General features: G+C 42.5%; 1 protein-coding gene across 2 annotated transcripts in view; it reads left to right on the top strand.

Moving 5' to 3' along the window:
- Positions 1–7,043, top strand: part of LOC135519129 (protein dopey-2-like) — an 80,121-nt gene extending 73,078 nt beyond the window's left edge. For both annotated transcript variants that reach the window (XM_064944197.1, XM_064944196.1), the window contains 9 exons: positions 3,403–3,485; positions 3,575–3,834; positions 3,959–4,020; positions 4,104–4,232; positions 4,563–4,699; positions 5,153–5,208; positions 5,343–5,483; positions 5,587–5,719; positions 5,844–7,043. In XM_064944197.1, coding sequence (XP_064800269.1) covers positions 3,403–3,485; positions 3,575–3,834; positions 3,959–4,020; positions 4,104–4,232; positions 4,563–4,699; positions 5,153–5,208; positions 5,343–5,483; positions 5,587–5,719; positions 5,844–6,086 — 1,244 coding nt within the window. In that variant the 3' untranslated portion in view covers positions 6,087–7,043. The remainder of the gene's footprint in view (positions 1–3,402; positions 3,486–3,574; positions 3,835–3,958; positions 4,021–4,103; positions 4,233–4,562; positions 4,700–5,152; positions 5,209–5,342; positions 5,484–5,586; positions 5,720–5,843) is intronic.
- Positions 7,044–13,946: the final 6,903 nt, after the last annotated feature.

Raw genomic sequence — 13,946 nt, 5'->3', positions numbered from 1 at the left:
ATGGGGAGGCGGCTTTCACTGATTGATTCCGCTAGTAACCTGAACATGGTCTTGGTGCCATCTTCTTGCTGTGTGCTTGTCACAACATGTTGTGGTGAGAGACTGTGAAATGAGCCTCTTCTGTGCATGACTTCTTTCACAGATTTGCAGTTAGAGAGTAGTTCTCTCTTCTCGTCCTCTGAGTTTTCATCTTGCTCATACACTTGCATTCGCGCCTTGGCAGCATTTAGTTTCTTGAGCACTTCTAGGCGCTCTAACTCTCTACGCTTGTCTTCTAGCGTCCTTCGTCTGGCAACATTTTCTACCTCTAACTTGACTCGCAGCCTAGCTTCTTCTAAGCTGTGTTTCACAGCCTCAGCTTCTTGCTCCGCTGTCCTCTTCTTATCTTCATCTTCAAGTCTCTGAAGCTCTTCTAGTTGGCGTTCTTGCTTAACCATTACTTCTAAAGCTGCTTGGTTAGCAGCAACTTCCGCCGCAGCCTCTTGTCTCTTGACAGATGACACGCTTGAGCGTCTGGAGTTGACCTTTGAGTTGCTTTGAGACTGGGAGGAAGCACTTGAGTGCTGATAGTTGAGACTTGACTTATGTGAGAGTTCGGACATGCACAAGGAATTGCTGTCCTTCCAGTGCAACTCTATCTGGTTACTTTGACCTTATTCCCTGCCTTTTAAATGACACCTTACAGTCTTGATAATAGACATTGTAACTGCTTCACAAGTATCAACTCTGCATCGTATATCGTTGTCGGGAATGTCGATTTGACGCAAATTGACATAGACAAGTTTTAGCTCTGTAGAGGTATGGCTAATCTTGTTTAAGAGGTCTTCTAGTAGGTCTTCAGAGCAACAACCTGTCAGCGACAGTTTTGCTTCCTTTACCAGAGCCTTCCACTTCTCATAGCGACCCTGAAACGATGTTCAAGCTGTCTCCATCTTTCGTCGCGTAGTTCTCTGTCCTTTTCAGTTAACCTATGGACCCTCTCACCTTTTCGTGGCTCTTGTTGTGCTATCTCATTAGCAGCCTCTGTATCATCATTCACTGGCCGAAGTGACTCCACACCAGTCTGGGCCTCTTCCTGCTGTTCTGTTTGTTCTGATGAAGGCTCGAAGTTTGTGAGGTGTTGCTGCAGCTGTTCAACTTGACCCACCCCATCTCTATCACCTTTAGTGAAACTACCTCTTTCTGACATTCTAAGTCAAGTCAAATCAATTCGAGCTAAGGTTTGGATAAGTGAGTAGGTGATTTATACTCTAATTCGCTGTAATTTAAACCTTAGTACGTGGTATAAACATGTATAACATGTATAATGCTTGTAACAAAGGCTTGAACAAACACCTTACCAAACAATTACACTATTAACTTACAGGTGAAAATAGAATTAATAGGTGTACGCTGACCCTTAATGTTTGTAACTATATATATATATATATATATATATATATATATATATATATATATATATATATATAGTAAGTATCAAATAATATTTTTCCAGTAATACACATACCAGCGATACATTAAGATAGAAAGAGCAAATGCATAATACCAGAGTCTTTATGAAATAGACAACTATCTCCAGTCCTTACGAATTGTAATCTTAATGTCTCTTATTAGCTGTTCACAAGGCTAGGACCACCTTCAAACACCTTGACTTGTACTTGCGTGTCTGAATTTCCTGTTAGTCTTGACCTTATGTTGCCTCACGATGCTTCCTTATGTGGAGATTTTCACCTTAGTTTGCAGGTAGGTGCAAAACTCTTATCTGGCAGATGACAGGGTCTACCAGGATTTGGGAATCTTGTAGACGTTTTACAGCTGGATGAGATTCTTCTTTCTCTCTTGCTCGTGAAGAGCATTGAGTTCTCACTGTAGCTCCCTTCAGTAACCACGAGCACAACCGTTCCTTGATTTTAACTGGCGGCTTTATTCTGTAGTTTTAGTCAGAATTATCACCTTCCGTGAGAACTATAAAGTAAATGAAAAATACAGTTAAGCACACTCTTACAACCTTATCTTACGAGTGACCTCATTGGCTGCTTATACAGAAGGGAGGAAATCAAACTTCAGACGTATTATTCCTGGCATGAATTCACACTTCATCCTAACATACACTCTTCAACCTTTATGAACTACACCCGATGACATGAAAACTTAGCTAACTAGCAGCGCAGGATTGCCTTCCCTCCAACAGTGTGTTGCTACAATAAGGATCCTGTTACAACAGTATTAGCTACGTAGTTCCGCTTGTATTATCATTTCCCCTGCACAGAGGACACGTAAACAATTCAAACAAAAGACAACGACATAACCTGTAAGTCTAACTGTCAGTTACAACGACTTCCACCGAAGTTGTTCCCTCTCCTTGTTCGGGCGGCGTTCGGGCGGTTGACGTCACCGGCTTTCTAGCCGCCACCGATCCATGTTTCATTTTTCCTTTTGTTTTGTCTGTTTTACACACCTCTGACATCAGAGCTGCTAACCTCCTTAACCATGTGTCAAACTCATTCCATGGAGGGCCTAGTGTCTACGGCAGGGCTTCCCAAACTCTATCCTCAGGACCCCAAGGGGTGCACGTTTTGGTTTAAGTCCTAGCACTACCCAGCTGATTCAAATAATCATCAAGCTTTGATGGTTTGAATCAGTAGTCTAGTATTAGGGCAAAAAACAAAGCATGCACCCCTTGGGGTCACGAGGACTGTGTTTGGGAAGCTCTGGTCTGCGGGTTTTCACTCCTCACTTGTATTTAATTGATGAATTAAGGTCAGTAATTAGTAAATAACTCCCCACACCTGGTTATCTAGGTCTTAATTGAAAGGAAATACCAAAAACCTGCAGATACTAAACCCTCCATGGAATGAGTTTGACACCACTTTCCTTAACCCTCAGGACATGCTCCTCGGTAACCATGGCAACCAACCCCCCGGCACCGAGTGCACGTTCTACATCATTAGTTGAGAAACGCAAGAGGGCCCACCTCGACCAACAGTCTCCTCTCCATCCTCTCCTCTGCTCTCTTCAGGTCTACATTAGAGTGGACTCAGAGAGACCACCGACTTATACTGTAACCATGGAAACACAGCACTTCCTCACAACATTATGTCCCCCAGTGTAATGGTCCAGTGAGGAAAGAGGACACTATTCTCACAAAAGTGCCTCTCCTCTGGTGTTACCCATGTCAACCGGTCCCCAGTAGTGGAACTAAGTGCCCTGCTGCGTCACTGGGAGCAGTGCACCCAGGATGTGGCCTGAAGGATGAGATGGAGATCCTTCCCACTACCATGAGGAGGTTAAGCCTTGGGTCGGCCCTCAGGGCGGACACTGGAGAAGAAGGTCATACATATTCATGATTAACAACTCCCTTCTGTTCCCATCTCCTTCTTTCCTTTCCTCTCTTTTCTCCAGACTCTGAAGCTCAGGCCAGCACTATGGTGTCTTCCTCAGCCCCCTCTGTGTACAGTGTACAAGCCCTTGCGCTATTGGCAGAGGTAGGTGTGTCCATGTGGGGATCTGTGCACCCATTGCTCTCATGCCTATGTATGTGTTTCTATTTCTGACAGACCCTCCTCCTCTGCAGGTTCTAGCCCCTCTTCTGGACATGGTGTATCGCAGTGATGAGAAGGAGAAAGCCGTCCCTCTCATCTCTCGCCTCATGTACTACGTCTTCCCCTACCTGAAGAACCACAGTGCCTACAACATGCCCAGTTTCGGGGCAGGTGCCCAGCTCCTGAGCAATCTGAGTGGGTACGCCTACACCAAGAGGGCCTGGAAAAAAGAGGCCTTCGAACTCTACATGGATCCTCTGTTCTTCACCATGGATGTCTCCTGTGCCCCCCAGTAAGATTGTGTTTGTGCGTGTGCTTGTGTTTAAGTGTGTGCATGCCATGTAAATATTGACAAATCAATATTATCAAATAAATTGTTAAAAGAAAATGACTGTGTTTGACCTCTGTTTCTTTAGCTGGAGGGCCATCATCGACCACCTGCTGACCCATGAGAAGACCATGTTCAAAGACCTCATGAGTAAGTAGAGTAGGTGTGTGTGTGTGCATCCGTGTGAGTGCATTTGTGCGTGTGTTAACTGTGTGTGTGTGTGTGTATTGCAGGCATGCAGAGCAGTTCTCTGAAGCTGTTCCCCAGTGCAGAGCAGAAGCCCATGTTACTGAAGCGTCAGGCCTTTGCCATGTTCAGTGGAGAGTTAGACCAGTACCACCTCTACCTGCCCCTCATCCAAGGTGAGTGTGCTTTCTGTGTATTCTGGGCATTTATTTGTGTGTGTTGACAAAGTGTGTAGACCAGTTTCTCATTCCTGGGGCCCCAAATGGGTGCACTTTTTTGTTTGTTTTTGCCTTAGCACTCACACACCTGATTGATGAGGATCTGATTAGTTGAATGAAGTGTGTGAGCGCCAGGATTTAGAAATACTGGTGTAGACCATCACATTTGATGGATAATGAGAGTGTATGTGACATTAACATTTTATAAGGCCAATATTAATTATTAATATACAGTATAATGTAATGCGGGTATCCTATCCTCTCTCCTCCTCCTCCCCTCTCCCTCAGAGCGGCTGACAGAGGCTCTGCGTATTGGTCAAACGCCCTCCGTTTCTGCCCAGATGTTTCTGACGTTCCGTGTTCTTCTGCTGCGGATCTCCCCCCAGCACCTCACCTCCCTCTGGCCAATTATGGTCACAGAACTGGTGAGGAACAACCCCCACCCTGATGACATCACTTCCTGTCACTATTGATTTCCTGTAGGGCCGGAAGGAACCAGTATCAAGATACTCATTAGTATATCATGGCAAGGAAACAAATCACGAAGCGCATTTAACTCGTTTAGGAAAACAGCCCTAGTGTTTGAAACAAACATCATTATGTTGTCATTCATTCACATGTGCTTATCTTCAAAGCAATATCACACAATATTTTACATACAGCAGATTGTTAAACAAGCAAAGAGTTTTGTCTGCTTCGTGTTTTATTTTTTTGTCATGGAAAATATTGTCACAGCCCTAATTTTCTCATTTCAATGCATGTATACACTGTAGCGATGTACATTGTTTTCAGCAGGGAGGTGGCATGTCAAAAGAAAGTCTTTGGTCGTGTTTGTCCAGTCCTGTCTTCTAATGGTGTCTTTGATCTTTGTTTGTCAGATTCACACATTTGTTCGTCTGGAGAAAGCCTTGTCGGAAGAGAAAGAGGTGTCAAAGTGAGTCCATGATCACTCCGTCCGTCTACTGTAGACGCATCAATATATCTGTCCATCTATCTATGTAGGAGACAGTCTCTCATGTAACTATCACCACCCTTTCTTTGTTCTCCCTCTTTTCCTCTCTCTGTCAGGCTGACTAAAGTGGTATGTGGGTCCATGGGGATTGGGCCATTGACATTCCCCCAGCCAGAGTTGGACATGTACCTGTCTGCCTGCAAGTTCCTGGACACCGCCCTGGCCTTCCCCCCAGAGAAGATGCCCCTCTTTCAGATGTGAGTGCCTCACCCTGCTTAATATCAACAGCATCTGTATAGGCTGTGCTTAGCATGATTACAATTAAATGTTCTCTGCTCATGTCTGTGCGTGTGTGTCAAGGTATCGCTGGGCCTTTGTTCCAGAGGTGGATATGAGCCGCTACAGTGGCCCAGAGAATGGTCTCCTGGAGGGAGAGCAGGAGTGCAAACCCCATGTTGTCAAAGTACTGGAAGCTCTACACCAACGCTACGGGGTAAGAGAACGCAAACACCACTATAGAGCATGAGAACTCATGTTCTTATAGTCACCATGATAACATGACTCAATCGTGCGATCTGCTCATCCCATTCTGTTGATGTCATGTCCTATAATTCCAGGCGCTGAGTGACGAGTCGTCTACGGAGCGTCTGGAGATCCCCCTCCTCACCCATCGCTCTCTCTCCTCCATCACCCAGCTGGTTCCCTTTCTCCATACACTCTGCTGTTCCTTCCAGGGCACATCACCCAGCAGCCCTGCAGACTACCCTGTGGCAGACTACCCCACAGCCAGCGCCCACCAAGTCCTGAAGCGACTGGAGCACATCACTGAGGGAGAGTTCCTGGACTCCATGGAGAGTTAGATCTCCACCAAGGTTCTAGAGCTTAGAACGCTGAGGAAATGACAACTGGAACTATAGCAATTGAATGTTGTAGAATGGCCACAACTGCTGATGTTTTATTATGGGCATATGCCAGCTAAATAGCAATCTTTTGGGATGTTCTTTGGAATGATGAATTGTTTACTTTACTTGGTTGAATCTGAACACTCCATGTCTATATGGGATATTCTACATTTGAGATACCGGTGCTCTAAAATAATCTAGAATTAACTGACACAAACTGGAACGGAGTGGTAGTTATTGGGCTCTCTGAGTACAAGTCTGAATGTGCTGACTTAAAGTTAAAGTAATACTGATGCTAGCTACAGTAGGTTTTAGAGGTGATACTGGTTGTAAAATAAGTACCACTGTAACAAAGGGAGTGACAGCAGTACTGACTACTGATTCCATTCCATCGCTTTACAAAGCTTTCCATAAACCTCCTCCCTCCTATTAGCAAGTTATGTCTGTCTGACTGCCAGACTGTAATGTATTCCAATGAGACAGGAGTAGGTTAGTATACCTGCTGGTCAGTGACTATGGGAACTTTAAGGCTCTTAGTACAGGATGTTTGGTTTTAAATGTTTCAAAAGCTCTGCTTGTCATCAATCATGATGTTGCAGTTTTATTTGTGGGTAAATTATTGAATGTGATTTGTGTACATGGCAAAACCTCTAGATATCTAATATAATAAAATAACGTGCGTGTAAATGTGGTATTTTATTCAAGGGAACTCTTCGACTTCTCTGTTTTTAAGTGTTTTGGGGAATGTTTGGACTTACTGCTCATCATCGATTTGTTCTTCACATTTGAATGCTTAACTAAATGATGTGAATGTCTGGCCTCCTGACAATTATAACTTTTTAATATCAGAATTAATATATTATGGTCTGTAAATAAAAACCAATATCAAAGAATGATTCAATAAATGGAGCTCAAAATGTATATTGTGAATGTTTGCTTGATAATCTCAGAGACCTAACCCTAAGAGTCAATAACATAAGTATGCAGGTGTTATAGCTTTATCTGGGGAGGCAGTGATTTGTGTTCTGGGTAGATGCAAGTAGCCTGGCTGATGAGGCCCAAGTGACTTACTGCGCAGGAACAGCTGTAACCATGCTGGTCTGGAAAGGAGGCCGTTGCAATATTTGGTCAGAAATTGTGCAATGGGTTTGGTTCTCTCAAATGTTAGTTTTTTTGCCATCTTGGTTTGAGTAAGTTTACATGCACACTAATAATTATATATTAAAGTGATTATGGAAGTAGGCAGAGTATGGCAATACACTTATCAGGGCTGGTTCAAGGCATAAGCGGCATAAGCGTTTGCTTAGGACCTCCAACCCACCAAAAATATGTTTGTTTTGTAACTCAGTCAGGGTCTCAACTTACTATTGACTGTAAGAATAGTGGAATACACCTGGTGCAATTTCCAAATTTGGTTGAACTTCAACAGTTTATTTCTTATGTCAGTCACTCAATTAGCCATGCCAGCTAACTATTTTTTGATTGGTATTTAGTTAAGCCAGCTATCTAAACTTGCATGTCGACTAGGAATGCAGGGCACGTGCCCAGGAGCCCTGGCCTTTCGTGGCCCCCCAATTGATTGTGTTGATTAGTTGACTGATGTTGCTGGCAAGGTAACTGCTGTTTAACTTAACAGGAAAAAAATGAAACTAGTGTTTATTCACAGTGCTGAACTAGTATTGCAACTGACATGCAACGCTAGCTAATGTTTCATCCCGTCAGTTCAATCAAGGCTACGGTAGATATAACGTGATTTGTCATTATTTTATCTGTGGCCAAAGACCTTGAGCCTTCTTGGATGGGCACTTCTAATGTAACTCTATGGCAGCACCCAACGGGCTTGAATTTCCGAGCTCTCCTAGTAGATTTTGCAGTGATGTAGTGTCCCCATGAGTGACAGAACACTGAGCCAATCATGGCGGAACTAAAGAACGTTACCAATGTAACAGTATAATTTTAAACCGTCCCCTCGCCCATATATCCGTTACACCAACTCCTTCCCTCTATTTTCCGCTGGCTGCCCCACCACCACAGAAAGCACTGAGCTAGGCTGAAACTTCAACATTTTGGAGCTGCCTTACTCAAAAAAGAAAAAAAAGGAGACCATGTTTGTATGAGGCTTTATTAACTCAATGATTATTAGATTTTTTTACAGTGTTTTCAAACTGATATTTGACACGTATTAATGCCAACATAACACAAAACTGAAATTGTTTATTTTTTGCTAAAAAGTGAGTCACCACTTAGAAGCAGCAAGAACGATGACAGCTACACTTGCTAAGTTTTGCATAGGTCTATTGGATATTGCCTACCCTGAAGGACGATTTGCAGGCAGAGACCTATAAATGGGTAATCAATACTTATTGAAAACGAAAAGGGGCGACGCTCGCTCACCATAGTAGCCCAACCTATGTGTTGTCCCTTTTCAAATTCAATTATGATTTTTTTTTTGTATTTTTGTACTTCGACTCATGTTGGTTGAGCGCCCTTCACTTCTTTCCATTATCAAAATGTATTTACACACGCAGTAGTAAACTACAGTAAAATCATATTTAAGTTCATTTCATATTCAAGTTAACTGCTATGGGATTCTCCGTCCGTGTAGGCAGCCTACTCTATTTCATTGAGACCACACATGCTCGGCGTACTCTCATGTCCAACTAGGAGAGGTAGGATACTGGAGTTGAAGCAGCGAATTCTGAGTGTGTGAATAATGCAAAAAAATGTGTTTTTAATACAATATGTAGGCTAACACATACAAAGCAAAAAGAGGACAGTTTCAAAATAATCTGATATTTTCATCCCAAAGTCCTCTGTCTGACCTTTTGCCCCTGTCCACAGCATTGAAAATGCTGACCGTGCCACAATGATCTCTGTCTGACCGCCCGCCCTGACCGTGCCACAATGATCTCTGTCTGACCGCCCGCCCTGACCGTGCCACAATGATCTCTGTCTGACCGCCCGCTCCTGTCCACAGCATTGAAAATGCTGACCGTGCCACAATGATCTCTGTCTGACCACCTGCCCTGACCGTGACACAATGATCTCTGTCTGACCGCCCGCCCTGACCGTGTCACAATGATCTCTGTCTGACCGCCCGCCCTGACCGTGACACAATGATCTCTGTCTGACCGCCCGCCCTGACCGTGTCACAATGATCTCTGTCTGACCACCTGCCCTGACCGTGCCACAATGATCTCTGTCTGACCGCCCGCCCTGACCGTGTCACAATGATCTCTGTCTGACCGCCCGCCCTGACCGTGTCACAATGATCTCTGTCTGACCGCCCGCTCCTGTCCACAGCATTGAAAAGGCTGACCGTGCCACAATGATCTCTTTTGAGACCAGCAGCTCTCGCAGGGATCCCGCGGGGATGCAGCCTTCTAGTGCAGTCAGTAGGCCAACACAACACTATGCTCATCATGCCTTAGCAGGATCAGACGGTGACAGGGTTCCCAGCTGGATCAGACAGCTAGGGAAGACCAGTCTACTGAGCTCAGGTAAATTTAGCAGTTTATTAACAATATCATTGAATGATACAAAGTTATTGAATTGATGGGTAGACCTACAGTAGCTACAGTACAGCAGTTTAAGATTAAAGCTTCAGTCTGAGATCTGGGAATAATGGTAATTTCCAATATTGAACCATTGATTTTATTCTTGGATAATATAATGTATAAGGCAATTCTTTGTCATGATTTACTGTAGTAGGATCAGATGGTGACAGGGGTCTCAGCAGGGTTAGGCAGCCAGGGAAGTCTGTGATGGAGGTGAGGTGAATTTTTGATACAGCACGTTATTCTCTCTGGGCAGCAAACACTGGTCAAGCCAGATGCTATTTTAAGACAGTCTGACAAACCTCCAAAGTTGATTTCCAAACTGTATCAAGAGTTGATAGAAACTTTTCCTGGTGACACAAAACATGTAAAAAAAATGTGAGGAAGACCTGGTCAAAGCTATTGATGATGATGAATAGGTACAGATATGTTTGAATGCCCAGTCATGTTCATATCATCTCAGACAAACATGGCTGTAGTTTATGACCATCCATAGAACCTACTATATTCCAGTGAAACTGAATAACATGCACTCAAAAATCATTCCTCTGCTGGAGGTTTAAAACACAAAAGGGGACATACAGTTGAAGTCGGAAGTTTGCAAACACCTCAGCCAAATACATGTAAACTTAGTTCTTCACAATTCCTGACATTTAATCAGAGTAAAAATTCACTGTCTTAGGTCAGTCCGGATCACCACTTTATTTTAAGAATGTGAAATGTCAGAATAATAGTAGAGGGAATGATTTATTTCAGATTTGATTTATTTCATCACAGTCCCAGTGGGTCAGAAGTTTACATACACCCAATTAATATTTGGTAGCATTGCCTTTAAATGGTTTAACTTGGGTCAAACGTTTCAGGTAGCCTTCTACAAGCTACCCACAATAAGTTGGGTGAATTTTGTCAGGTTTGTAGGCCTCCTTGCTCGCACACGCTTTTCAGTGCTGCCCACACATTTTCTATAGGATTGAGGTCAGGACTTTGTGATGGCCACTCCAATACCTTGACTTTGTTGTCCTTAAGCAATTTTGCCACAACTTTGGAAGTATGCTTGGGGTCATTGTCCATTTGGAAGACCCATTTGCGACCAAGCTTTAACTTCCTGACTGATGTCTTGAGATGTTGCTTCAATATATCCATAATTTTCCTGTCTCATGATGTCATCTATTTTGTGAAGTGCACCAGTCCCTCCTGCAGCAAAGCACCCCCACAACATGATGCTGCCACCCCCTTGCTTTACAGTTGGGATGGTGTTCTTCGCCTTGCAAGCCTCCTCCTTTTTCCTCCAAACATAATGATGGTAATTATGGCCAAACAGTTCTATTATTGTTTCATCAGACCAGAGGACATTTCTCCAAAAAAGTACAATCTTTGTCCCCATGTGTAGTTGCAAACTGCAGTCTGGCTTTTTTCATGGTGGTTTTGGAGTGTTGGCTTCTTCCTTGCTGAGCGGCCTTTCAGGTTACGTCGATATAGGACTTGTTTTACTGTGGATATAGATACTTTTGTACCTGTTTCCTCCAGCATCTTCACAAGGTCCTTTGCTGTTGTTTTGGGATTGATTTGCAAGTTTTGCACCAAAGTACGTTCATCTCTAAGAGACAGAAAGCATCTCCTTCCTGAGCAGTATGATGGCTGCGTGGTCCCATGGTGTTTATACTTGCGTACTATTGTTTGTACAGATGAACGTGGTACCTTCGGGCATTTGGAAATTGCTCCCAAGGATGAAGCAGACTTGTGGAGGTCTACAATTTTTTTTCTGCGATCTTGGCTGATTTCTTTTGATTTTCCCATGATGACAAGCGAAGAGGCACTGAGTTTGAAGGTTGGCCTTGAAATACATCCACAGGTACACCTCCAATTGACTCAAATGATGTCAATTAGCCTATCAGAAGGTTCTAAAGCCATAACATAATATTCTGGAATTTTCCAAGCTGTCTAAAGGCACAGTCATCTTAGTGTATGTAATCTTCTGACCCACTGGAATTGTGATACAGTGAATTGTAAGTGAAATAATCTGTTTGTATTGTTGGGAAAATTACTTGTGTCATGCACAAAGTAGATGTCCTAACCGACTTGCCAAACTATAGTTTGTTAACAAGAAATTTGTGGAGTGGTTGAAAACCTAGTTTTAATGACTCCAACCTAAGTGTATATAAACTTCCGACTTCAACTGTATTTGGATTTGTTATGGTCTTGTGAAGGCTGGCTGAATTCTGGCAAAGAGTGTGTTCTTTGTACTCAATCCCTCTCTTTTTCTCTGGGTGTCTACAGATTCTCCCTTCTTCCTGTTTTTATTTGTTTGGAAATGTTGATACTGCAAACTATTATCTGAAGAAACAGTGTAACCAAGCATTTAGAGCGTCTAAGAAATGCATTGCCATTAATTGGTAAGTTGTTTGTACTCCCACAATGTCAAGTTATGTATTACTAGATTTTATTTATTACAATATTAAGGGTATACTGGACAACTTTCATAAGGTCTGGATGCTTCATATGGAATACAGTATGACAAAAGGAGTCTGTATTGAAGACAGGCCCTCGTCAGGGGAGATACCTATTTCGGCAATCCCTAGCTGTGGGAATACAACCATACTCATAGTTTGGATTTGAAAATCCAAATGGGCACCTTCATTTGATGTGAATTGGTGGACTAATTCATATAAATATTTGATAACTAATAAAGTAAGATACGTCTCTAACAAGATCCTTCACAGATGTTATCCTTGCAATAGCCATATTTCTATATATGTAATTCATGTAGAAAAATAATGTAGCTTTTGAAAATTGGAAAATTAGACCATAGAGCATTTATTTTGAGATTTACTTGCATAGTGAAATATTTTGGACAGATATGAAAATATCTATTTGTGATAAGATGGGTAAACCTGTAAGCATTTTCAAATTTCATATTATTTTTTATTTGACATACATGCACAGTGACTGACAATACATTGTGAATTTGTTCATTTTATTTTATTCATTTAATTTTTAATCCATAACATGAAGTTCATGGGGGCTGGGGATTGGCGCAGCATCACTACAGCCCCTGGTTCGATCCCGGGCTGTATCACAACTGGCCGTGATCGGGAGTCCCATAGAGCGGTGCACAATTGGCTCAGCGTCGTCTGTGTTAGGGGAGGGTTTGGCCAGGGGGGCTTTACTTGGCTCATTGAACTCTAGTGACTCCTTGTGGCGGGTCGGGCACCTGCAGGCTAACCTCGGTGCAGCTGGCTTCCAGGTTAAACGGGCGAGTGTTTTCTCAGGATGGGTGTGTCCCCCATGGGACAGTTGAGCTAAAGTAGGCTAATGCGAATAGCATGAGGTTGTAAGTAAGAAGAACCTTTCCCAGGACATAGACATATCTGATTTTGTCAGAAAGCTTAAATTCTTGTTAATTTAACTGCACTGTCCAATGTACAGTAGCTATTACAGTGAAGGAATACCATCCTATTGTTTGAGGAGAGTGCACAGTTATGAACTTGAAAGTTATTAATAAACTGATTTGGCACATTTGGGCAGTCTTTGAACAAAAATTCATTGGATCAGTCTAAGACTGCACATACACTGCTGCCGTCTAGTGGTCAAAATCTAAATTGCGCCTGGGCTGGAATAATACATTAGGGCCTCTCTCTTGCATTTCAAAGATGATGGTACAAAAAAAAATACAAAAAACAGATGATTTTTTCTTTGTATTTTCTTTAACCAGATCTAATGTGTTATATTCTCCTACATTCATTTCACATTTCCACAGCCTTCAAAGTGTTTCCTTTCAAATGGTATCAAGAATATGCATATCGTTGCTTCAATGCCTGAGCTACAGGCAGTTAGATTTGGGTATGTCATTTTAGGCGAAAATTGAGAAAAAGGGTCCTATCCTTAGCGTGGGATGGCTGGTCATGTTTCGGAGGACGCATGACTCAACCTTCGCCTCCCGAGCCCGTTGGGGAGTTGCAGCGATGAGACGAGATCGAAATTGGGGAGAAAAAGAGGGTAAAAAAATATTATGGTAAGAAAATAAGTATCAATATTTTTCTGATTGATTTACAATATTATATAACAAGCATTTCGCAACACCCGCAACAACATCTGCTAAACATGTGTATGTGACCAATACAATTTTATTTGATTTAAAATATATAAATACCAAATGATCAATTAAGTGTCTACAGAATTTGTCCAAATGTAACTTGTCTTTAATATACTTTTACTGTGTCTCTCTGGTTTTGTTTATTATTTACTTTTCTGTTACGTGTGA

The sequence above is a fragment of the Oncorhynchus masou genome, chromosome 29 (genome assembly GCF_036934945.1).
Source record: "Oncorhynchus masou masou isolate Uvic2021 chromosome 29, UVic_Omas_1.1, whole genome shotgun sequence".
Taxonomy (NCBI): domain Eukaryota; kingdom Metazoa; phylum Chordata; class Actinopteri; order Salmoniformes; family Salmonidae; genus Oncorhynchus; species Oncorhynchus masou.
Note: the sequence above shows the minus strand (reverse complement) of the source record. Positions and strands in the feature narration are given on the sequence as shown.